Below are 26,320 nucleotides of genomic sequence, written 5' to 3' on the forward strand. Positions count from 1 at the left end.
GTTCTTTTTCCAATTCCATGTGTCTGACAACATTAAAAATTCTATAACATCAAAATTCTATTTGAAATTTGATTATATTTTAAAATAATATCAAATATATTGAGTAATAGAATATTTTGTCAAAAAGTTAACAAAGTTCTATATTATAATGAATGTTAAATCTGAATTTTGTAAAATTACTTTAAAAATATATAACAAAGTTCTGATATTGGACCGGTTTAATATTGGTTCACGAAGATTCTCCCTCAACAAAAGAAATTATATGAAAATAGCTTCTAAATTAAGTTTCAATTGTAATTTTTAACTCTGAAAATAGCTTCTAAATCTCGTCACAATCATGACAAACCATGAAATGGAGAAACCCTTCAAGCCAAAATAACAATAGTGAATTAATCAAAACTCAAGGAGAATTAATACAACACAACAAAAATACATGGTATGATAACCACAGATCTCCCCCTTGGACTTAAAAGAATTTGAATTGTGGGCGAGAAAAGGAATCAAAAGCTATAACTGAAAAACAAAAAAAGATCATTCACATTGGATGATCAAAAGTCGAAGCTTATGATTGGGAGAAAAGCATTACTTTCCCATCCCCGTTGGATGACCAATCTGATTCCAGTGACCATTTGGGTCATCAATGATTTGCTGTTTGTCACATGAGCCCTTTTGCTTTGCATATCAAGAGCCACATCAGAAAGGGACGGTAAATAAATGTTTGCAGCTCCAAAAGGGCAAGGCGACTTGGTCTGGACAATGTGCATTTGCTCGGTTCAAGTGATTATACATGACCTAGTTTGCATTAAGTCCTCCTGTAAAACAGAACATAAGCCGCTGAAGTTTTTATTCCCTCCTCGGCGATGGGGACGACATTGCGGTCATCAAAATCATACCAACGGTTTTCTCCCCCATGCTGCAAAAAATAAAAAAATAAAAAAAAGGAATCAAAATGTAAGGGGAAAGCAAAGAAACTAGTATGAATGTTAATGGAGATCGGTCTTGTTCGGCCTCTATATTTACGAGGAAGAACATTTTCATCCAGTGTTGCATGAGAGATAACGAGCTTGAAATCATAGATAGAATTTATTTAGTGGATATGGACTTACATAGACAAAAGCAGTATAGTGACCACCTCCCATATTTCCGTAGTGATTGCTCACAGCGTACAGTTGGTAGTTGTTGGATATTTGCTTTGGCGTGCCAGCAATGTAGTTTGTCAAATCCAGATCACGAATAGGGAATTCTACCAATGTCTCGAGCTTGTTTTTTGTATATCTGGTATATGAGAACCTTTTTAAATGAATGACGAGAACTTCAGGCAACCTCCAGAGATCTAATTTTTTGGTAGCCTGCTGATGTTTCTTACAACTTGGGCAATACCTGTTATAAAAGAGTTTATTCTTCTGAGCAAGCACAAATATGGAAGTGCTAACAAAACACTCAGAGAGAAATGTTTGCAAAAATCACACCAACATATGCAGACAAAGTAGCATCAATATCTATTCACAACTATGTAACTGTTCTTAAGAATTCACATTCCAACCGATGGTAGAATGCATTTATTCCAGACACTAGAGAAGTGAGGCCAAGATCTTTATTACTTAGATAACAGTGTCGGAGACTAACATGGGTACTGAGGGGGACTGGAAAAGTCCAGATATCCAAAGCCTAGATTATACATGTAAACCAGATCTTTATCAATTCTGATGTTATTATCTCATGAAAGTATATATTCTATAATTGTTGTAAGTAAGAATACTCTATTGTTAAAACATACTAAAGATTAGTATTTTTGCAAGAACATTTACATATGCATATGGCAAATTTAAACTTACTGATGCTTATGATTTAGCAAGCACAGACAAAAACAAAATGCTGACATGAAGCTCAGTAGCCAACCACGATGCTAGACTAAAGAAACTGACATTATAAACATGCCTTCTGCCTATCAATGTGATATTGAGGAAAAAACATACTGACCACATATCTTCCGGGCCTAGTGGTTCCTCCTTGAGGAATGCTTCTAGGCATGCATACAAAGTACAGGAATCTTGAGATCTTTTTGGAAAAAGTCGGAACTTGTAGATCTCTGGTAACGTGTTCAGAAGATTTGTATCATATTGTTCCAACACTTTAGTCTGCCAACAGACTAGCACAAATAAATGCTTCGATGTTGTAGGCAAAGGTGTTGCTTCATCCATTTCTATTTTTGATTGCATGACTTTACTCTTTTCATCTGTTAAATGAAATTGAAATTCACCCTCAGTATTGGAGGCATATTCCACTTCTTGAGGGCATTCGCTTTCAGCTTCCATATTGAAATTTGCTTCAAAGGAGATGCTAGTGCATCTATCTTCTTCACCATCGAACCCAGCATCCTTGCTCTTTCTAAATGGACTCAGAAGCTTCAGAAACATCTTGCAGATGGTAGATCCATCGACAACATCTGGCAGTGTTGTCACAAGAGGAACTCCAAAGCCTTTCCAATTTGTTCTTTTGCTAAGAATATAATGCCTGAATTGCAGTGTTTGATCAGAAAGACATGGATGAAAAGAATATGCAATCATTCCAGCAATCCATTAAACATGCAATTAGATAGTTCATAAAAACAGGAATTTCCATAGTTTGCTGGCCAAAAGTGAATTTAGAAAGGTATGTAGTAAACTAGCAATTCCAGCCATGTGTTCTGGCATTTTCAGGAGAGGAGAAAACACTGAATCTTAACACATGAGAAAAAGGACATTAACCACTTATGGAGATACTAAAACCCCATAGTGTTTGGTTCCATGTAGACACAAGGTTCAAAAACGATGAATGACTTTATTGTCGTCTGGGAATTCTTATACAAAAAATGTATATATATTCATCTCTACTAACATTGTGCAAAGAAACCCAATCCAATAGAATGTTTCATATGAAGAGAATGAGATGCACTAAATGAACGATATTGAAGTAATTGCACGTGACAGCAAATATCTCATCCTCAACATAAGTTGGCACACATTGCATCGAAGAATATCTGTAAAACCTTGGAGAGAAATAAAAGAACCCTTCCACCTCGTATCAAACTAATGTGCATCAGTCTAGCACAGAAAAATAAGCCAGTATAGGTTCATACTTGCAACTTAGGTATTCAAACTCAGGTACAAGTATCTAATATGGATGTTGATCCAAGTGTCTGATACAACTATTTCTAAATTTTTTTACAGGGATTGAAGCCCGAACCAGACAAGTTCAAGTGAACGTAAAATTAATAGAGAATAGAAAGCTTACTCTTCCAATCTTTGGTGTACAAAAACCACCAATGGAGATTTTTCAGCATCTTTTGGTAGCCGATATGCTGCTAGGCGATCTTCATCTCTAATCAGGGATATTGAATCTGATGGCTCATCCAGAAAACGGATAATGCAATTAGCATAAACCTGTGGATGCTTGCCTTAGTTAATTCAATACTAATCTAAAAGTTTATTGATTGAATACATCAAAGCATTTTTTTTGTTTCAGAAGAACACACCTCAGCAATCAATAGACTCTCATCATCTCTCAATGAAGAAGCAACACCTAGTGCCCGAATAAGGTCCTTCAATTTCCCTGACTTGGGCACATTAATTGTGTAAGTTGATGGCTCGATACTACCATCAGTACTGAAAACAGTAACAGCCATCGTCCTCATTGTTGTTGATGGCAGTGGCAGAGACAAATACATGAAGGGATCAAATGTTATGGACACTTTACTGCATACAGGACAAACTAAAGTGGACTTATATTGACCCTGTAATGTTAACCAAGAACAAGAAACTCCAATTACTAGAGATCAGATATAGAAAGATTTGTATGATTAGTAAAAGTACATTACCCAGAAAAAGCATAGGATACATTTGAGAAAGCATAATGAAAATGAATTCTTTCAGAACGTTTTTGCAACAAAGTGAGAACTGAAAAGTAGAATCAATAATCCCAATAGGTAATGCATGCCATAAGAAGTTTTGACACAAACAGAACCAAATCAACTGCTGTATCACCTCGATTTCTATATTTCCTAGAAAATATTGGGAGATCAAATTTCTAATGTTGAACAACTGGCCGAGATAAGCATTTAGTGCAGAACTACAGGACTCACTTGGCAAATATCAACTATGATAGAATCATTTCGAGCTAAATGATTTCCCCAGTATTCATCAGCAACTTCGTCATCAGGACGACCAGATGCATCTTTAGCTTCAACATATGGCTTGTGTTTGACACGATTCAGATCCTCATGCAGTCCATCTAACAGAAAAGCAAGAAGCTCCTATGAAACCAAGCATAAATGTCAAAATAAGTGTTTATTTCATCTAACAATTTCCAATTTTAAGTTATTATTATGGAGATTCAAGAGTAAGTTACCAGTAAACTAGGATTGAATACCTGTGAATCATGTTGGTTAAAGCCACTAAATTGTGGGGCAAATCGAGCAAGCTTCCCCTTAAAAACATGTGGAACAACAGGCAATCTATCTATTGTACATAAGTTCCTTAAGAGATCTCCAAATGCCATAGCAAGCTCTCCCTGTTTAGAAGTACAGGCTCAGTGATGAATATAGTAAATGGAGAAACTTGATTGTGCAAAACTTTCACCAACCAAAAACACAAATGTTGCTATAAGAGAAAGGCAAATATTTATTTAAATTAGAACTACTATATTCAAATTAGTGTGAATCGATCAAACAATGACATACCTTCATGCCTAATGGATTTTGAGCATTGATTTCTTTACGAAAATTTCCATGAAAGTATTCCACAAGCTTCGGGGTGTGCGCCAAACATTGCAGCGAACTGTTCATGAAGCATGTATTTCCAAGATTGTCTAATCCTCTCAATCCAAACAGACCACCACCTTTGAAGCTCCCATTCTGCAGATCCGAATCTGAATATCCTAAGCTGCCATTGCACATTAGAGGGTTACCATAACAGGAACCAGTCAATTTAGACTGATCTAGTTGTAGGTTGTCCTTCTTAGCTTCACTTTTACAGATCATGTTTTCTAATAATGCAGAGACTTGCACTTCCAGAAGTACCTGTACAAAATAACAGAGCAAACTTGTCACAAAAGCACAAAATTTCCAGGTCTGGTAACATATTCAATTACAAAGAGATGACAACAAAGCAACTGATTTGTTTTTTAGTTTATCTTTTAAACACAGTACAAAAGCAAAGAAGTGTAATAGTAACATGAAAAGAACAAAGAACTAACTACATAAGAATAATATTTTGACTATTTGAGACTGGCTGCAGCCGCCGCCTCTTCCATCCCCAGTTACACATCAAAGAAAGTCAACCAAAACTCTCTTCTTATTTTTTTATAGAAAGTTAGTTAGTCCTCTCTAAACATCATGGCATCAAAACTCTTAATTATCTTATCTAACCAAGTGTCAATAGTACTTCTTTGAACATGTTCTTACTATGGATTATTATCCTAGTCCAGGTCATCCAATATAGGTGGGCTGTTCTAGTGCAAGCTCAAGTTGAGATGAGATCCAGTATGACACTTATGATTCACTGGTATTGGCTTGGCTTTGTTATTAGTGAAACATGTTGGGAAAACCAAGTAGCTACCAAACATGTTGGGGGAACAAGAGAGGCATGGTTGCTTGAAAATGCTGGGCGGACCAAGTGGGATAGATATATTGAATGGATCACAAGGATCAGGCATGTCAATGAAAATGGATCAGTTATAAAGTGAACAATCTGACAAGATGAACAAAATTAACAGAATAGGCAGGCTAGAAGAGTCAGAAGGTCAAATTAGTCTAGTGAAGCAGACAAACCGATATACCGTATGACGTACTGAACAAGGAGCAAGTGTTGTATAAGCCAAATGGACCAAGAGGATAAGCTGGCTGAGAGAATCAAACGGGCCAACATAAACTGAATTATTCTAGTTCTCATGCATTTCATTAATGCAACTAAATAAGATAATTGAATGTTAACAGTATGATAGGACAACAATGCAATGCACCCATGTGCAAAAAGGCAACAAATTCTGTACCAATTTTAAGCTTGTGTGTGGCAAGAGAATTGTACTAAATCCCTCTCATAACGAGTTGTTGAAAAATGAAACTAGGAATGTCAATCAACAAGGCTGATATTGATGGCAGCAAATACAAATACACAAGCACATACAGAAAGAAGTGATGCTAGTTCTCATCACGTCAACAATAAGCCCTGAAAGAAGTGGTGTTAGTTCTCATCATGTCAACAATAAGCCCTTATGAGGCTTACAAAAAATAGGGGTTACCACCCAAAACCATACTGGAGAAAATTAGAACCTACCAGCTAGTATGGAAAACGATGAAATCTTATACCCTCAGCTAAACTTGTCAATAAATGAGTATCAGGAGTCTATAAATATAGTCTTACTATTCTCTTCTATAGTTGCAACCAAGTTTAGCCCCATATGGTGCATTGTCCGCTGGTAGTTTATAGATTTAAATATTTTACAATGGATCCTTCCCCGGGAGCCTTAGGTACTGCACTTTCAAGTAATCTGCAACTGGTAATTCATAGGCAATGATACCTAGCCAGGTAGTCATCACCATCTTTGATATTACCATAACAAGTTAAATAAGAAAAATGATACGACACAATCACTGCACATTAGAAAAGTTAATCAAAGAAGATAAACTTAAAGCAGACTATAATCAAGCAGTGAAAAAGAAGTTACCTCTTGATCTGATTTCGGATTACAATCTAGAGGAACCCTGTTCCATTCTTCCATTAATATCAAATTTGTTCGTCCAGAGAAGTCCCATATGTGAACCTACCCCAACAAATGAAAGTAAAAAAAAAACACAGATGTGCTACATTTCTCATCAAGGACAGAAATGAGGATATATCTCTGTAATGTACACAACATACAGGTTCTGAATCAATGCCAAAAATCTTGCTTGCCCTTTTGTAATTTTCAACAGCATTATCCTATATGACAAACACATTTGCATGGTTAGAGAGCAAAAGTATATCTTACTGAAAGAACAAATTAGTTGGGAACAAAAGAACTCATGTACAAGTGTAGACCATCGAACGCTCTTAGCATTTGCCTTTTATAGTAACTATTTTGATATTCAAATTTAAGAATTAAGAGAATGGTTCTACACAAGGGAGCATAAAAGTATGCACTAAGCCAAAGTGACCATCAAAGAGATGATAAGCTACTATAGTGACCACAAATGCAGTACATAACTAGACATGACAAGTTTCCAATTCCAAAAGAGTCAATTGAAATGGAAAAAGGAAACCCCAAGAGATTGAAGTGGTTGTGGGAGCACATTACCAAATTTCCTTTTGGTCTCAAAGCACTGTGTGATGCAAATGAGGTGTTTCGTAAGTACATGTTCAATGTGCAATTTCATAAAGCACCATTTTTCCCAAGCATATTTCACAATGCAGGTTAGGAATGCGCCATTTTTCCCAAAAAAAAAAAAAAAAAATTAAACCAGCTGAAGAGATATACAGAAGAAAATACTTTCCAAAAACAGTATTTAGAATACTATAAAAAAAACATTTAGAATACTATAAAAATGAGCACAAAGTGCCAAAATTATTAGCAATATATAAGGAATACTATTATTAAATAATAAAATCTATAATTAATCTAATAATATAGCAATTATTATAAAATAAAATTTAAATGTCAGTAATAAAAACAGAGAATTAATATATAATGTGCAAAAGAAGAAAATATTTAACCGATATTTTTATCAATATTGTGTTAGTTAAGATACCTATACTAAAGTTTTTAGATATTAATTTTGTGTGAATAGTTTATATATATACATTAATACAATCAGATTTTATAATCTTATAACTTTCGGATATTATATAGTAAATGAGAAAGATTATTTCTTGTAAAATTATATTTCAAAATATTTTCATACTGAAATTTTACAATTCAATTATTCTTTTATAATTTTTAATAGTCTATATTATTTTTATATAAATATTTAAACAAAAATCTATCTTATCCATAACTAGAAAGTTAATAAGAAAAATATATTAAGAAATTAATCAGAGTTTTCATACTCAAAACAATTTAAGATGGCAATATCTAGTTCGCAAAGGAAGATAATTGTTGTATTTTCAATAATGCAATTTAGCTAGCGAAAGTGTTTTTACTTAACACATGTTTGAAATGCCAAAGCAATGAAAAATTCACACTGAAGAGACTCAAAGCACTTGTTCATACTTGACAATTAGCCCTAAGGAATAATTGTAAATTATCAAATAGTTATTTGATAGGTTAGTTGCAGTTGATATTCTGTTTCCTGTACATTAAGCATGAGAGCATCTTCTTAATAGTGTCTCAGATGGTTTATCTTTATTTTCTAATATAGAAAAGTGTTGATACTCAACTCCGAACTCAGTCTCATATGAGAGTCAACAGAATGGGAATTCTACTAGTTTTCTTAGCATGTGACACCTAAATGATTCACAATCATCCTATGCAAGCAAAAGAAGAATAACACCAGAATGTTCAAACTGACAATGAGATCAAAGTATTGACAGACACCTTTTTGCTAATCTTCACTATGAGAATGTTCGTTTCCCGGATAACTGAGATCCTTAGAATCAAAGGATAAACATCAGTTGTGCTATCTTCAGTGAACAGAAAGCTCCCATTTTTCTTCACAGTCAAATCACTGTCAGTTTGCCTGCAGTAAAACCTATATTAACAAGCTACAAAGTGAAAAAATAACCTAATATTTTTGCAGTCTAAAAAGTAAAATGGATTAAGGATTGAACTTAATATGAATTAAGCTTGTTATTTGATTCAATCACATTTGACAACATCAGCATACAGTATGAGCAAAACCCACACCCCAGATAAGTGCTCATTTAAAGAGAAATTTCTACTCTCTTAAACACATCACACATGGCCAGGATGTCCTGACCTGCCCAAGTAGGACTATAGGAGAAGGCTCCAGCTTTATATACTCCCTAGTCTCAAAATGTGTTCACATTTGGCTCAAATAGCATGTCAAGGAGAAGAATAGGCTAAAGACAACTTCCAGGTTAAGTATCCATCTAGGAGGGAAGTTCCCATTTAAGATGTGGACTGAAGAAGCAGGAGCATGCTCTTTATCAGACAACAAATACAAAATAAATAAGAAAGATTTTTGATGGAGAGGAAAAATAACTTGTTTCATGCACAAAGCACAAGGTGTCTAATAAAGCTTTGGTATATTAGATAGCAGGTACAAGTGGGATTTGAACAAGGCTCTCAGAAAGAGAAATTAAGAAAAAAAAAATTTCATGAATAAACCATGAGAGAAATAATTAAACACAATTGCTAGCTGTTTGCTTAATTGCATTGGCAAGATAACAAGGCGATTTTAAACAATATGACTACAGAACAATTTAGAGATTGGATCAATTGGTAAAATATCTAGTGGAACTGTAGAAGCACTTAATTAAAGAATATATTTCAAGCTCATGTCAATATACTTGTCCTGTCATAGATGCATCAAAACTTATATATTGCCTTACCAAGTTAGAGTCAACTACAATATCATGGTTTATTGGTCATGTTAAGTTGCATTAAGAAGAGATGACAATGGGAGGGAGTACTTGTGAAATTTCCATTATCCATGACAAAGAAAGCCAATACTTGTAACAAGGACAGGTAATTGTGATTTATCCATTCCAAACTCATTTGACAAGTATCTATATGTGATTAAATGGGTTAGGCAGTGACAGCTACCTGAAATGCCCATCTATTGCCATCTCAAACATTAAGCCTCATGTTGACCATATTGCTAGACAAGAATCATGATAGGCAAAGTGTGAAACAATATTCAAGAATCATCAAATATCTAGTTTAGCCATTGAGCATAAGTTGATTGAGAAAGGAGTATTTTTGGTAAAGTAGGTGATGGTGCACTCTACTAATCTTGTGTATAAACTAAACCTCTTGGCCATTGTTGTTTTGCAATTTAAAGTAAGATGAATTAATTCTCAAATTCAACATTCTATCCGCTCAAGTGAAGATTTAGCGAGAATATAAGACTTTCTATATTTATATATTGACTTGCATTTAAGTGGATCAAACCAATCTAGTAAAGTCCCTTTCATGCCATCAACCAGCCATTTACATGGAAGCCCTTCCGATGTCTTGGCACCAAAAGGAATGAATTTTATCTCCTGTTTACTGTTTTGTCTTCTTAGTTGCTCATTCGATAGTAGCTGAACTTAACTGTACTGTGATTTAGTATAGTCCATCAAGAAAGCAGTATGGACTCTAATCAAAGCACCCATGATGCAAATGCAAATACACCTTTCCTACCATCTTAATCTCATGACAAGTAACATTCTCTAATAGTCTTTGGGCCACTATATATTTGCTTATCTTCCCAATGCTTGATTACATATGTGATGAGATATTTGCAACTGCAAGTATCAGTACTTGACAGAGAAAAACTGAAGCTAGGCTACCAATAATTCCTGGTGAACTCTCTAGTATATTTTCTATGCACCTCAGGCAATGTAAGCCTAACCTAAATTACTTGTTTCCCAAAAAGACACTTGGATAAACCCTAACCCAAGCAAAACACTTCAACGATTAGCAAAATACTTGAAATGATGGATAGTGACTACTCACTGGCGAAGCCAAAATAAGGTGATCATATGATAGACCAATCTGTAGAAAACACTTCAAGTTCGAAAAAGAAAATCCTTATAAAATGCTTCAAGCAGAGCTAACAATGTCGATACCTATTGAGCGCTTGCACCCACAAATCTGCGCCAATCAAAGCATAGCACCGCCCCCGACTTCCATCGTCTTCATCCTCCCTCAAATCACCATCTCGCCGGAGATTAAAAACCAGATCCGAGCCAAATAAGTTGTTAATGATCTTCATGCCATAGGAAGTTGGCGTGTGACACGCGGCATAAGGAACCCCCCTCAGTCCACTCCCCGGCTGTGGGTCCTGCGCCTCCTTCCACCACCTGGCCGTCGACCCGCTCACGAAATCAATCCCAAGGCAATAAAGAACGGAAGGATCCAAATGAACGGAGAGATCAAGCATACAGAATAAAGGATAGTCATGGATCGGCGAATAACAGTTACCTGTACGGGACGAGGTAGACGCGGCCGTCACCGTCGGAGACGGGCGGAGAATCAACGGCGGAGGGAGACGCCTCGACTGAAGATTCATCCATCATGGTGGAAGACTCTCCCTCGATCCGGAAGAGAAAACTGGGGTGAAGTGGCGGCGGAGGCGGCGACAATGGCGGTCCGACCAAGGGAGGAGAAGAAAGCGGAAGGAGAAGGGAAATAGTTTAAGGAAGAGGATGCGGAGAAAGGAGAGAGAGAGAGAGAGAGAGAGAGAGGGAAACACAAGGCCCTCTCTCATTCGCTTTCTATAGTCTACATAAATCTTAATACGGAGAACCCACGCCTACTGGTTTACCTTCTTATTATTGGTTAATAACCGGAAAAAATGAAGGACCTCCCATTTTAGCACGAACCATATGCTTGGTATTATAGTGGGTGCGTAAGCATAGATTTAAGGAAACACTTGGGCAATTATTATTGGATACTAAGTGTCCGTCATGTTCGTGTGTGGGTCCCGGGATTTGTGGCGAATCATCGGATGGGTACGAGTGGGCACTGAAAGGAAAACAGCCTGTGATAATATAAGCAGCGTATCCCGCTTCGGATATTCCGTTATATATATTGCTTGACGATCCTTGTCGCTGTCACGAAAGAGAGTATCGGTTGGTTTTGATAAGTACGAAACCGTTGACTGGACCGTTTTAATGGCCAGACAAAATAAGGAACGGGGGCTTATTCGATTGTTGTGTTTCTTAATTTGGAATTGAGTTGACGCTTAGCCAGAAAGACCTTTGTGATATAGTCGATGATGAATTTCTCATACGAACAGTGCAACGAGTCACTAACAATTTTTCATCTAAATAGTTAAAGATTATCAAGGTTATTTAGTACTTTGTTAAGACAACATCTCGACAAGTAGAACTTAATATTCGAGCGTTATGGGCCAACTAGAGATAAGTTCGACTTTGCATCCTACCAGAACGATGTAGATGAATCTGAATCGAGCTCACTTGTTCATTACATGTAGACCAAAATGATTGGCCCTCTTTCAAGCAGGTAAACGATATTATGTTTCCCCTATTGTTTTATCTCCTATTTCTTATTTCAATTTACTCGGCATTGTTCAAATATCTCTACTGCTGTTAACGAGTATAATCTCCAACTTGTTCTTTATAAACTCGTAAGCTGGGTGTAGAGATCTTCTAACAAAGGATTAAGCACGACCATGCTTGCAAAAATAAAACAGGCTACACGCAAAACACAGTTGCATCGATCTGGACTCAGTATGTTTGTGGCATATAGCTCATGGCTAAACATCAATGAGCAAAATCAAAGGCAAAACTGGGCAAGATTAATCCGCGGCTAGTCAATAGATTGAATTCTCAGCCATCGCAAAAGGTTTGCAAGGTTGGCTTGGCTTGGCTTGGCTTGGCTTGCAGAATCAACCAAGTCCTCTGAACGATAGATGCCTGCTGGGATATGGCTGGCCATAGAGGTGTTTGTATATGAACTTCTTGCTTCTCCATTTCCACCATACTGGACCCAATGGATGTTGCCGCCTTTTAATCTGATCTCCTAACAAGCGCAGAAGAAAGTTTCATCCATATAAGGCACCACCCAGTATGAACTTTCTATAGATCTTCTGGTAGAAAACATGTACAAATTACTAAAATATGAAACATTACCGACGAGTTTAAATTAAGCCGATGATAGGCAGTTATAAAAAAAAAAAAATTAAAGGTTCATATAGCTAAATTTAAGGTGACCATTTTTATGATCACTCATTTCTGTCTAGAAGATTGGACGTGTGACTCATTTAATTATCACCCTCGAGGATGCCTTCTCGTTATGTTACATTTCACTCAGCCGGTACCCTCCCTCATTCAGTTCATGCAACCATGAGGGACTTCACATCTATTCTTATACACAATTTTTGACTTAATAGAAGTCCAATCAGATGTTTCCTTCTTCTTTTTACTCCATCCCATCTATACTTGATCTTAAAGATATGCCAACTCCGTTACAAAAAGATTCTTCCGTAATCAATTCTTTTTTAGATCCCACATATGACTCCAGTTCAAAAGAGGATCCACTAGCTGATCCAAGTTTTGAAGAAACTTTACATGACTTTTAGTAGTTCTCACTTATGTATCACCAATTTATCCCTCAAAACTTAACTAATCTACGTTCTGACCAAAGAACTTGCTCTCATGATTAGGTTCTCAAAGAAGGGTCCGATAGTATCCCTTGTTTTACTTGTGGTTATTACCCATCCATTTTACAATGAGGAACTTGCAAACTATGCAAAAAACAATATTGTAATTTATGCCTTAGTGCTCTCTTCCAAATCAGTATACCACCAACTCATACAGTTAAACGAAGCACAAGAAATACTTTGTTAGAATCAAGGGTTTCTATCCTCGAAACTAGACAAAATTTATTAGAAACTGAAATTGCTCTTCTCAGAGAAGGCACTTGTCCACAGTATACAGAAGCTAGCCCTTCCTCCTATATACAAGATCCTTATCAAGACAAAGGCAAAAATCCCCTCATTTTTGAGGAACCAACTAATCCTGAATTTGTATTTATTCAGACACCCAGTATTTGTAACACTGGGCTCACTATTGATATTCGCGTACAATGTATCCTGAATATCCAAGGTCATGATATCAATTCTTTTTTAGATCCCGCATATGACTCTAGTTCAGAAGCGGATCCACTAGCCGATCCAATTTTTGAAGAAACTTTACATGACTTTCAGCAGTTCTCACTTATGTATCACCAATTGATCTCTCAAAACTTAACTGATCTACGTTCTGACCAAAGAACTTGCTCTCATGATTGGGTTCTCAAAGAAGGGTCCGATAATATCCCTTCTTTTACTTGTGGCTATTACCCATCCATTTTACAACCAGGAATTTGCAAACTATGCAAGAAACAATCTTGTAATTTATGCTGAGTGCTCTCTTCCAAATCAGTATACCACCAACTCATACAGTTAAACGAAGCACGAGAAATACTTTGTTAGAATCAAGGGTTTCTATCCTCGAAACTAGACTAAATTTGTTAGAAACTAAAATTGCTCTTCTCAGAAAAGGCACTTGTTCACAGTATATGGAAGCTAGCCCTTCCTCCTATATACAAGACCCTTATCAGGACAAAGTCAAAAATCCTCTCATTCTTGAGGAACCAGCTAATCTTGAATTTGTATTTATTCAGACGCCTAATATTTGTAATACTGGGCTCACTATTGATATTCACGTACAATGTACCCTGAATATCCAAGGCCATGAACTTACTTTACATGCTTTTCTAGATAGCAGAGCCACTACATCCACTATTGATGAAAGTTCACTCACATCTTTTCTCCCTTCTAGTTTAATTAAGACAACCAATACTCTGCTCTTAAGTACCCAATTTGACGGCCAACAACTTAGTTGCCATAAATTTGAAAAAAATATCCTAATTTTTTTCTTAATACTATAATCAACCCTTAAACGCTAAAAGCAAAATCTTATTGACATAATCGAGACCTTAAAAAAAAATCTCCTAAGCGTCACCCACACTGGACGCCTAGGATAACAAGTTAGTATATATAGCCCGACCCTGCACACTTACGTTGCATGACTAAGACACAGTTTTTTTTTTTTAGCTTGCGGTTATGTCATTTAGGATTTTTTTTCTTTAAGGTTTAGAGGTCGAGTTATAGTGTTAAGCAAAAAAAAAATCAAAACAAAAAAAATTGAGATGCACATGGGGTGTGTGGCATAAGGTGAGCGGCAAATCAAAACTGTGTGTGTATATACACACACACTATAATCATGAAACATTATATCGATTTATCCAGTTATGTCTACTATTGGCAGGCCTGCCTGTTAGTTATACCTAATACCTATAGCTACTTGATAGTATATTTTTTATTGTAACTTTTCTAATAATCACAAATTCATCTTAGCATTCTTCTCTGCGACATAAAATTTTAGCATGCGTTGTTTACTAGCAATCTAGCAGTTTAACCAATATAGTGTGGCATGCGAATCTTTTCCGTTTAAACCACACATATCCTAATTGATATCTCTTTATTGAATAATAGATCAAAAATGATTGAAACTATTAACTTAGTTCACAGGACGAACACATAATACTAAATACGCAATCCATTTCAATCATTCACCTTTTATCCTAATAATGATAATTCTGTCTGTATCTTCCTTGTTGGATAATAATTCAAGAAATCTAAAATTTCCCTCAAGAATTCCTCTGAATATGTAATCTATTCAATTCATAATCAAACAATGATAAACAAATACTAAGCTGTAATTTAATCAACACAGAATTCAACGTAACCACTCACTGATAGTAGAAGTAACGGTACTCCATTGTGATTGAAGCATCATAAAGTTTGGTTTCAAAATTGGCCAGTACTTAATCTGAATTTGCATTACTTGCAGAATGGTTTGTAAACCTGCTTTCGATGGTATATTGTCAATCTGATTGCTAGGATTTTCACCAAGTAACACCTGCAAAATAAGAGAACATTTCTCTTCTTATGCTTGGTAATCAAAGATCAAGCACACCATGCACTACTAATCTGAGAGACATTAACAAAAAATCATGTTAATAGATAGATCTGCTAAGCTAGTTACTCAACAAGAATGATTCCAAAATCTCTGATCATTAAGAAGAACTATGTTTGGTACACAGGCTAACAATTTAAGATTACAATTTTTAAGCATTTGAGCAAGGACTGAGTTTTTATAAATAGTTTGAACAGATCATTGATGGTATTTCTTTGTGGATATAAGAATAAATAGCATAAAAAATTATTTATTCAATCAGATTCCAAAACTTCATAATATGTCTCCCAGCAAACAGCATCAATGACTTGGATCTGCAGTTGGTTATTTCTTCCATTTGATTTTAATATATCCCATCATCACATTGATGTGATATCCAAATGCACCAACAAATTAAGAGAATAATACAAAAAAAAACCCGAAAAGACTAGCACCTACTAGATAAATCAAAAAATAAGCAGGTGCAGTTTCTTACAAACTAACAAAAATACAATGCTAGAGAAGTTAATCAAACGTGACAAAGATACCTTGACCACTGCTGTAGCCGACGAAGATATTGAACGAAGATTGTAGCTGCAAACAGAACAATAAATAAGTTTACAGTTAACATCTAAAACTCAACTATGCAGAGGTACCAACCCTCCTTCAAGGATGACCAACAATTTCCCTTGAGAGAGGCTACTTAGCATGTGTGTCATCTGAGCATATCCAGCAGGAGTCACCTATTACAAGTGCACAGGCTATTTACTTTATAGTGCAACTTCATTCTATTTTCACTAAAAACATAACACAGTATAATTTTACAATGCATCATACTCTTTAACCTCCTGAAACAACATTAAAATTTTGATAATAAAGGCAGACAATTTAGTGACAATTTGCACAATGTAGTGATGTTCTATCTACACCATTTAGTAATAAAAACAACTAGCAATGGACACAATGAGACATTTATGCACAGAGAGATTAAAGAAAAAAGAGTTACTTGATACAAAATTTCATTCAACAATTCTTAATTTCATTTTTCTTATTTAAAAGAGTGAAAGTACTTATTAACTTTAACTCAAATTGATCTCAACTTCAAAAGTTAAAATGTGAGTTCAACTATAGCAGAAAAAAAGTTATTTCAATTTAGTATAAGATTCTAAGTAAAAGGTATTTGAATGGAGCAATGACAAAACGGAATCCTAGGGTAAGTTTTTAATTAGTGCCTAATATTTCACAAGCATAATCTTAAAATGTAAAAGAAAATTATAAATATCCCTTACATCGCAACAGCCAAGAGGATCACCGCGCGCTGCATCAAAGCCTGCTGAAACAATTGTAATATCGGGTGCAAATTGAAGAGCTGCAAATAAGCATGGCCAATTTGTCAGAGAGGGCCAAACAAAATAGTGTACAAGTAAATAAGACAAAAAAGAAAACAATAAGCACATGATCAACAAATGAAACAATTTGCTGCTTGGTTCTGGGCGTTCAAATGAGATGGGAGAAATAAAATGTGAACTTGATTCTGTCAAAATGTAAAATTTTGCAGGCATATTTTTTTCTTTCTAGGCTCCCAATCAAAGCAGACCATATAAAGGAAAATATTACTTTCATGTAGCTCCAATATGCCAAGATAAGATTGTTTGATTGAGAACATGATAACTAGAGTTTTGGAAGTCTCGTGCTTATATTTGTAATACTATAAATGAGTGTTGATACCTCCAAATCATGCTCCTGTTATTAGAAAGAGAGATTAAATCCATGTAACCAAAAGACAGCTAAACCTTGATGTTCTCATCCATATGCTCATACAAGTTATCTACAAACGATCAGGAGAAAGTAAGAAAATGACCTATTGGAATCACAACATGCTGAAATGCAAAAATGTAATCATTATCTCCCACGCCTCCACAATTCCATGGTATGTTTACAGAAAATCCTTCACCATCCATACTGCCAACCTGCAAGTAGCAAATGTGAATTAATACACAAGCTATGTTATTGAAGTATTTATGGCACCTTAGAAGCAAAACTAAACATAAAAAAGCTAAAAGAATTGTGTCTATCAATTTAAGTCTCTTTTTCTACTCTCTTCAATCATTGTGTCTATTATGTCTTGCCTTTTTCCCTACTCTCTCCAATCTTCTCAAAGTTATCTATCACTATAAATTTGAATACTAATGGCATAAACATATATAAGCATTTAATTATATATCTCAAAAAATTATTTACATCATTTATTTACTCTCAAAAAATTATATATCTCCACTTAATTACAAAATATAAGCATTTTTCTTAATTGAATTTTGTGGACTAAGTACCTCATCAACTGCTCCAGTTCCAGGATAGAACCTGCCATTTTCATGCCTATGCAGTGATATGTACAAAACCTAAATATCAAATAGAAGTTATTAGCTGTCAAGCCAAATCCCAGATAATCGAATTGAGAAAATAGAGAAGCTAATTATCACGAATGGTTATTCAATGCGGCAGAAATTTAATACACAATAACATGTATGCTATGTTATAAGTAACCAAGTCACTACATCCCAATTTGCTCCATCTCCTTGCATGAGGATGCCTCTGCAACTCTACCTCCAACTTCAATTCATATTCCTCATGATTCAGCCATAAATAGAAAAATATAATATATATTCAATTATCTGTCTACCCAGTGGTGACAACATGAAACAAAGTGACATAGTATGGAGGTAAGCCATTTCATAGTTTTAGATGTAAAAGGCCTTGCATGGAAAGATGAGTTTGAATAAAAGAAATAAGGGCCTCTCTCGGCTTTGATATAGAGAGTTTTCTATCCTCCCTCCCACAAAAGTTAGACTACAAGTTATATCAAAGAAGCTAACAGATATTTTGAAACCATTTCACAAATTTTATTCTCCATTAAAATGTTAAAGCTGGAGGATTTTGATGTAATTAGAGTTGAAACCATGGGAGGTAAAAGGAGACACGAAAACTAGCTAAGTGAAATTACAAGATCTAAGAAATAGGGATATTCAATGGAGGGTTAACATCTTTGTAGCCAATGCAAAATAATTGGGACTGACAAGGCTTGTTGATGTTGAACAAGTTAAAATTGGATGTAATTATCAAGCAATAAAGTGGAGTTAAAATTACTCATATTACAACTAACCGATTTGTTGTCGTCAAATATCTCTTGCGTACCATTTCCATGATGCACATCCTGGAACCAAAATATGAAAACAGCTCTTAAATTGAAGGGAGAAATATTTTCTCTTGTAGCTCAAAAGTCATGGAAATTAATAAATTATCCAATTGAAAATTAACAAGCAAAGACTCCATAGAAAAGGAAAGACGATTACCCAATCAACAATCAAGATTTTCTTAGCGCCAGCACGCTGAGCAGCTAATGCTGCAACTGCAGCATTATTATGGAGGCAAAAGCCCATTGCTTGTGAAACACCTGCATGATGCCCAGGTGGTCTAACCTAACAGATTATCAGACAGCAAATAAATTACAAAAATTGAAAGCAGATAACTTATAAAATTAAATACGTATGATATTTATCTTGAAAGTAGTCAGGTGATTAACAGAAGAATCATCAAACATTGCAGATTGAAAAGAAGAGAAATTGAACCACATACTAAAGCAAAACCATTCTTGGAACCACCAGACAATATTGTGCAAGCAAGGTCTGCACATAATCCTGCTGCAAGCCTAGCAGCACATGCTGAATGCTTGTTGGCATAAGTGTCCGAAGTAAAGTAACTGTCAGTTAAAACCAAGGGGAAATAATCATGTTTTGGAACATAAAATCTGAGCTTATGCCAATTATAACTGTAATGTTTGGAATATATCTGATCATCATTAGAATGATTTCAAGATGCACTCTCACTGCATCAATACTAAAGCAATGCTAAAGAATGGAAAATAAACTAAATTTGATGCAGTTGATTTAACTGAAAAAAACAATGAAGCAAATGGAAAGATTCAAAGAAAGCCATGCTACAGAGAGGATAAATTTGACAATAAGAAGCAGATTGGAGTTGCAAGTGTGCTACATAAATAAAGCAATGTTGTCCCACAGGTGAAAGCAGAGATTGTAACTACCTTGCAAGCATATGACATGTATGTTGAACTGCTTCAATGTGATCCAAAGTGTGAACCTGCAAGTTCTCAACAAGCATATGAAAAGGATTCATATGAACAAATCTAAAAAGAAAATCATTTTATATTAAATTAATGTAGTACATACTTGACCAAGAAAAAGCAATATAAAAGAACTTGAACATGTTCTAAGTAGAATACCTTCATATAACCAAGAATAATTTTTTAGAAGTCTTGAGCCTCAACAAATACTTAAATAAGAGAAACTATATCATATTATCTCAAAAATAATTTCCAGTGAAAACCAGTGATTACTAGCATGTAAATGTCCATAAAAGCTATTGCAATTAATTGATTACCTGTAAAAGTTCTTCTTTTGTTATTTCTCTAGCTGGTATTGCATAGCATTGGCCTGGAAATATTCCTGAATGTATATAGAAATTACAGTTAGGCCAAGAAGCATCTACAAAAGAATAACGGATTAATACTAACCTAAACAAAAATTTGTCCAGCAGGGGGAAAAAAAGCAAGCAACAATGATAGCTATGAATAATTCATCTATGAACAAAATCACCTGCTGCAGCAAGGTCAGATGCAATTGCTTTAAGACGATCAGGTCTTTCTGGGTGAGGGTGTGACTTCATCTCAACCTAGTACAGCAGCAAAAATAACAAAGTACAGAAGCAAAAATAACAAAAGGGCATAAGAGAGGTAACATAGAGAACAATAACAAAAAAAAAAAAAAAAAAAAGACTGAAGGTGTCCCCCAGACTCCCAATAAAAAAATATCTGACTATTGAACATCAAGAAGTAACACCTACAAAAGGTTCGTGTATTTGCAAGTAACTAGGTATAGCCTTGATTACATGAATATTAGTTAAATGATATGAAGCACTTCAAAGGGTATCAATAAATTAAAGAATTCAACAAGTTGCATTAATTACAGCAGGTTTTAGCAATAAAGGAAAAGGAAACTTCCTTATGTAATAAAAATTGATCTAAATAACCCAGTACTAGTGATAGATTTACCAAGTTGAATGATAGGAAAAGATGTGTGGGGCAAACTCCTATTATTTAGGATGCATGGCTTAATTGGACACATATATCACAGGAGCTTTTTGAAAAAACAAAATGAATGAGTTGCTTGTGCTTTCAACAAAATATTGTTTCAATTATATGCTTGAGGAGAGGCATATTTTTAAAAAAGGGAAGTAAAGTTATGTGCTTCAGATGAGAAACCTGAATTGGTTGGCTCTGCATCATCAAAGAAGAGAAGTAATGCCATGAAAATGTTTGCAGCAATTGGCTTAGTTAAATATTTTAGATTTATGAATGTCATTGTGTAACAAATTAATCAATTTTAATCGAACAGTTCGTACAGGAGTATGTCTACCATGGGACTGTATTAAAAATGAGTTCAGTATTTAATGGAGTGATTTATGGAATTTTATAGAATAGAACAAATTTTAAGATTTTCACCATCTTTATAGTACTTTAAAAAGTTGCGAACTCTAAGGCAATATTTTCTCAACGAGAAACAACTAAAGTTTAATCCTGATTATTTTCCTTCTTCTTGACCCTCTTCCAAGAAGATCTAGGTTATCTCATCTCAGCAAATTTTTGCATTCTCTCAGCTGAAGAACATTGGCCATCCTCACTTTGGGTGCATGAGAATTAAAGGCATAAACATGTTTACAAACAACATAAAGCAAATTCCAAAAATCCTACAGAAGCCCACACTGATGTGAAGTCAATAGATGCCCTAGCAAAAACTCAGACAAACTAAAACTGAAACATAAAAGGAAAATGCAACTGTACAGTTAGCATAAGTACTAACCTCTGAATGGAGCAACATTCTCTCATCAAATCCAATAGCCGTTCTTGATTTTGAGCTCAAATCTGCAGGAACATTGTGCGTGTATAAGGAAAATATTATCAACAAGATAGCTCATAGCAGTTGTTCAACAGAAGCTTATATGTCTCAACATATCTATCAAGGTAACAACGGTTGCACACTGGAAGAAGAAAGTTTCTAAGAACACGAGCAAATAGGAAATCTTGAGTTTAGAGCATTCATTAATTGTAAAAGACACTACCAACTAGCTTTGTACAAAAGAAAGAAATGTCATTAAATTCATCGTCGTCAAGCACTGATTATCCCAAATATTTGGAGTCTAGGAGTTAAGATTCATAACAATAAATCACTAAGATGTTGCAGACAACATAAACTAGTATATTATCAAATTCTTTGCCCTAATTCAACCAAAGGCAATGAACATATATAGTTTTTGCACTAATTACTGGGAGATGATGTTCACTTTTTTTCTTATTTAATCACAATATGCAGCCACATGTAAGGATAATAGTCGATACTTCAACTTCAATCTGCAATATTTTCTTGCACAATTTGCAAGATTCATGCACAAATGACATGAAGAAATTCCAAAAGATCAATTCTAAAACATCATTTTGATTTTGTGATAAAAGCTTTTTGGTTATATTAAAAAACAAATACACTCATGTTCTAATTATTGATTTTGATAAGGGACTATAGAGTTGTAATTAGGAAACAATATGGATGTAGTGAAATCAATTGGAGGCATTAAAAGGGCAGCCCGGTATATGAATCTCCTACCAATGCAGGTTCTCAAAGAAGGATCGGACCATATTTGATCTATTGTACGCAGCCTTACTTTGCATTGCAAGAGGTTATTTCCGCGACTCAATCCCGTGACCACAAGGTCACACGGCAACAACTTTACCGTTGTTGTGTCAAGGCTCCCCTTCAAATCAATTGGAGGCCTTCAAATCAATTGGAGGCTTTCACAAAAAAATAATTTTAAAACATAAGAGACATAATAATATGTGTAACATCAATTAGGCCATTCTTTTTTATAAATTTAGTCTCGCAGGATCTCATCCTCAGTTTAAAAACTGCTAATTGTTTCCTAAAGCAACCAATGGCACAATCTCAACGACTTTTGTTTAAGGATGTTTAAACCAAAATCAAACCAAATAGGACTTACTTTGCATTATATGAGTTCTGTCAGGCGCCATAAAAAAATTAGAAACTAATAAAACAACTGTATTCTTCATTGCAAAACATGCATCTCCAGCGAGGTTCATATTTCAAAAAAGCAGCAAAGAGTTAGTTCCTTCATAAGCTTCAGGAATAAAGCTATTAGTAAAATGCAGCTAACAACTGAATAGAAAATTGACCGCCCAATTACATTACACCATTCTAAGTGTGTACAAAGAAAGAAGGATGACAACAGGCAATGCAAAGCCTGATTACTTAATGACTCATGAACATACTAGATTCAATAACATATTATATAGCAGTTTGTGATCACAAGTAGACCAGAAGATACCTTGGTGGCTATTACTTCCACCAGAGTTAATGGCCAGCTTACTTTCTTGCTGTACAAGAGGTACAGAAGGACCAAGCCTAAGCAACTCGCATTCTCTATCCTCCCCACATACCTTCAAAAAAGTAGCGTGTGCACAAAGCCAAAATTTTGACAACTAGTGAATAAGGTATAAAGTAAGAATACCCACCTCACAATGGCAAACATCATCAAAGTTTGGCATTGTGCAATTGGTACAAAACCACTTTCTGATGAGAAAAGGACTGACAGGCTCCCAATCACTATCATCCTCATCCTCATCATACTCTTCTTGCAAGTACAGCTCTTCTAATGTACTGTTCTTTTCATGTTTCATACACTGTTGCAGGTGTCCAGAACAGTATGCATCACAATAATCATGTTCCTCGTTCAGACAAGCTTTTTCAGAAGTATTGGTAACAGTTCGCACTTCAGATATTGGTCTATGCATTGGAGTTTCAGAGGGAAGATGTAATTGATTAGACTTAGCAATTAATGAACCATGATTATGATCACTCCCTTTATGAAAGGATTCGCTCAAATTTGTAGAGCCGTTAACACTCTGAGAAGGGAATTTACCATGGGACTCATAAGAGCAATTTTGACATTCCCTTGAATGAATTTCATTATGAACTTTATTCTTGCCACAAATCTTTTTCCCTTTTAAACTTGTACAAAGTGTCTCAGAGGCCATCCAAATGCCAAAATCTCTATCTGACTTGCAAGTATAATTGCAGTTATCAAAAAATTCTGGAGGAATGAACAAAACACATATGTTAAGTAATGAAAAAAGGCGAAAAAAGTCAGAGCAACAACAACAAATGGTGTTAATTCCTATAAGATGTCAAGCATATGTGCATCAAAACAGATATACTATCATTAATTCAATGTGAAATTATTTTATAATATGATATCATAAAATGTTGTCCATTCAGGTCAACTGTGAATGGGAAAGCCACAATGGAAAAGTTCAGACACTGATTCCAATTTATGATGACAAAAAAGAAACAAATAAGATAATAACACTGCATGATGGTTCAACAGGCTCTCAACCATAAAATAGTCGCTGTAAATGGTGTGAGCAGCACAAAATCATAACAAATGCAAATGAGAGTATTAAAACTCCTAAATCATTTTATGTACATGAAACTTCTGGATAATGATGTTGATGAATTGATGTTGATTAATGAAGTTTTATTAAGTATAGTATTATTTTGACATTTGTATATTATTCAAAATGTTGATGGCTAACTCCTAAATGTTAAATGAATTGTTTAAAGGGTTACCATTTAAATACCAACCTCTCTCTTAAATGTCTATTGCACTCCAACTCCTCTCCCATGCCCCTATACTATTCAAAATGTTGATGGCTAACTCCTAAATGTTAAATGAATTGTTTAAAGGGTTACCATTTGAATACCAACCTCTCTCTTAAATGTCTATTGCACTCCAACTCCTCTCCCATGCCCCTATACCAATCGCCAAAAGCGATAGAAAAACAACAATTATACTTCAATTATCCATTCTACCATTTTTATCAAATGCTTCATAGCCCCATTCTTCCTGATATGCCTATCAGTAATTAATATTTGTTCATTTTTTACCTTTTCAAATATATAAATACATTAAGCCAAGTGGCAAATTGATATATTTGACCATTTGGATATAATAAGGGGAAATTAGGCTATATTAACATCAAGAATCATTTTTAGGAATCATGTTAGGCCCTATTTCATATCACCGTGACATGGAGTGTAAGAGGTGTAAGAGAGGGAGGGTGGTGTAACTTTACAGTAAATCAGGCCAAACTTTCATTTCCTTCCCATATCTCCCCCTCAAATATGAAATATGAAAAATATGACCATACTTACAACAATTAACAGAAGTTATCTTTACAGCAAGTTGGAAATTCTGAGAAGCAAGATCACAGGTCACAGCCAACAAGAAACACCTGATTTTGTGAGATCTATGGCAATGACAAATTAATCGATTTCTCTATATCATCTATCAACTGAATATCAACCATCATATCATCAATTTGTTGGCAAAAAAATATTTAAGTCTGGTCAAGTTCAGAGTTAGAGCAAGAATTACAGAAAGTCTTCCACATTTTTTCCTTACTTAAATTGGTGGAGTAGTACGGTCAGTGCCCATTTGACAAATGATGTCAACAAATTGATTAATCAGGTGTCAGCCACGTCCTCAACACGTCACCAACTTAACAGTGACAAATGATAAGCCTTAAAACTAAGTACATATTTCCTTGAAGAGAAGCCAAAAATTAATTGAGAACAAAAGACAAGTGGAAGGATGGAGTTGTTATGTCCTGCTTCCTTTCACGAATAAAGGAGGCAAATCTGTAGAGATAATCTAAATATTCACCCTTTGTTACTCATATACCCAACATCAAATGGAGAGGTATTAAAAAGTGAGCATCCTCTTCACTTGCATTTGTTTCTTACCTTCCTTCAAAGAACAAATTAAAAATAATCTTCTTATCATCTCGCACCTCTACCTTATTTTCTATATATAAATCATTTCAATTCCATACCTAAATACAATCTAAAGGTGGGAATAGGTTCAAACAAATCTAAACACTGAGATAGATTCGAAATTTCATACAAAAATTGACCAAAAAAACATATTGAAGAAGCTCAACATATAGCGATGCGTTCGAACCCTCCTGTGTCGAGAATATACAGGTTAAGATAACACCAGATCTAGCCACATCTAAAGACATAAAACCAGCATATGCGTGCCTCAGATCTGAAGACCCTGAAATGACATAAAATAAAATAAAAACATTCGAGAAGACAAAAAAGGAAAGGATCTAACTAGATATAAACTGGATCGGACTTCTGTGTTCCGAGATCGAGCACGGGACGAAGTGTCAGAATGATCGGCGACGGGATCATCGACCGGGAAGGCGGCGGCGGCGGCGGCGGCGGCGGCAGCTACGGCTACACTGGACGATGAGGTATCGGAGGATAGGGATGGAAAGGAAAGAAAGGAAGGTTAAATGGTTATAAACATTCTGGATCGTTAGATCTGATCCAACGGCCTAAAGCTGTTCTATAGTGCTGAACATCGAATTCTGGACCGGTCCATTATGCACTCGAATCTGGCCGATCCAATAAAATCGAACCGGTCAAACCCGATCCGAGCAGTTCTATATCGACGATTGCCGTAGA

The 26,320-nt window shown here is 35.2% G+C and overlaps 2 protein-coding genes across 6 annotated transcripts; both read right to left on the reverse strand.

The window, feature by feature from the left end:
• Positions 1 to 364: 364 nt before the first annotated feature.
• On the reverse strand, positions 365 to 11,361 carry LOC122043447 (ubiquitin carboxyl-terminal hydrolase 8-like). The gene is made up of 13 exons (XM_042604050.1): positions 11,104 to 11,361; positions 10,749 to 10,982; positions 8,548 to 8,689; positions 6,897 to 6,956; positions 6,703 to 6,798; positions 4,718 to 5,056; positions 4,408 to 4,548; positions 4,121 to 4,291; positions 3,515 to 3,772; positions 3,274 to 3,422; positions 1,981 to 2,514; positions 1,107 to 1,380; positions 365 to 913 (listed from the first exon to the last, which is right to left on the reverse strand). Exons 1-13 carry the CDS (start codon positions 11,196 to 11,198, stop codon positions 803 to 805), a joined length of 2,604 nt encoding a protein of 867 aa, XP_042459984.1. The 5' UTR covers positions 11,199 to 11,361; the 3' UTR covers positions 365 to 802.
• A 930-nt stretch (positions 11,362 to 12,291) lies between these two features.
• LOC122043448 (histone deacetylase 15-like) lies at positions 12,292 to 26,130 on the reverse strand. Of its 5 annotated transcripts, none has more exons than XM_042604052.1 (17): positions 25,965 to 26,130; positions 23,302 to 23,879; positions 23,115 to 23,226; positions 21,581 to 21,642; positions 20,318 to 20,393; positions 20,103 to 20,167; positions 19,747 to 19,802; positions 19,281 to 19,404; positions 18,998 to 19,123; positions 18,808 to 18,858; positions 17,978 to 18,046; positions 17,509 to 17,617; positions 16,937 to 17,016; positions 16,308 to 16,390; positions 16,196 to 16,241; positions 15,446 to 15,611; positions 12,292 to 12,666 (listed from the first exon to the last, which is right to left on the reverse strand). In XM_042604052.1, exons 2-17 carry the CDS (start codon positions 23,821 to 23,823, stop codon positions 12,533 to 12,535), a joined length of 1,881 nt encoding a protein of 626 aa, XP_042459986.1. In that variant the 5' UTR covers positions 23,824 to 23,879; positions 25,965 to 26,130; the 3' UTR covers positions 12,292 to 12,532. The 5 variants fall into 5 exon arrangements, with proteins under 5 accessions (XP_042459986.1, XP_042459985.1, XP_042459989.1 ...); XM_042604051.1 differs by lacking the exon at positions 25,965 to 26,130 and adding an exon at positions 25,809 to 25,904; XM_042604054.1 differs by lacking the exon at positions 25,965 to 26,130 and adding an exon at positions 25,809 to 25,904 and having other exon boundaries at positions 12,524 to 12,658.
• Between the last annotated feature and the right edge of the window lie 190 nt (positions 26,131 to 26,320).

This window comes from Zingiber officinale, chromosome 2A, assembly GCF_018446385.1.
Source record: "Zingiber officinale cultivar Zhangliang chromosome 2A, Zo_v1.1, whole genome shotgun sequence".
Classification (NCBI taxonomy): Eukaryota; Viridiplantae; Streptophyta; class Magnoliopsida; order Zingiberales; family Zingiberaceae; genus Zingiber; species Zingiber officinale.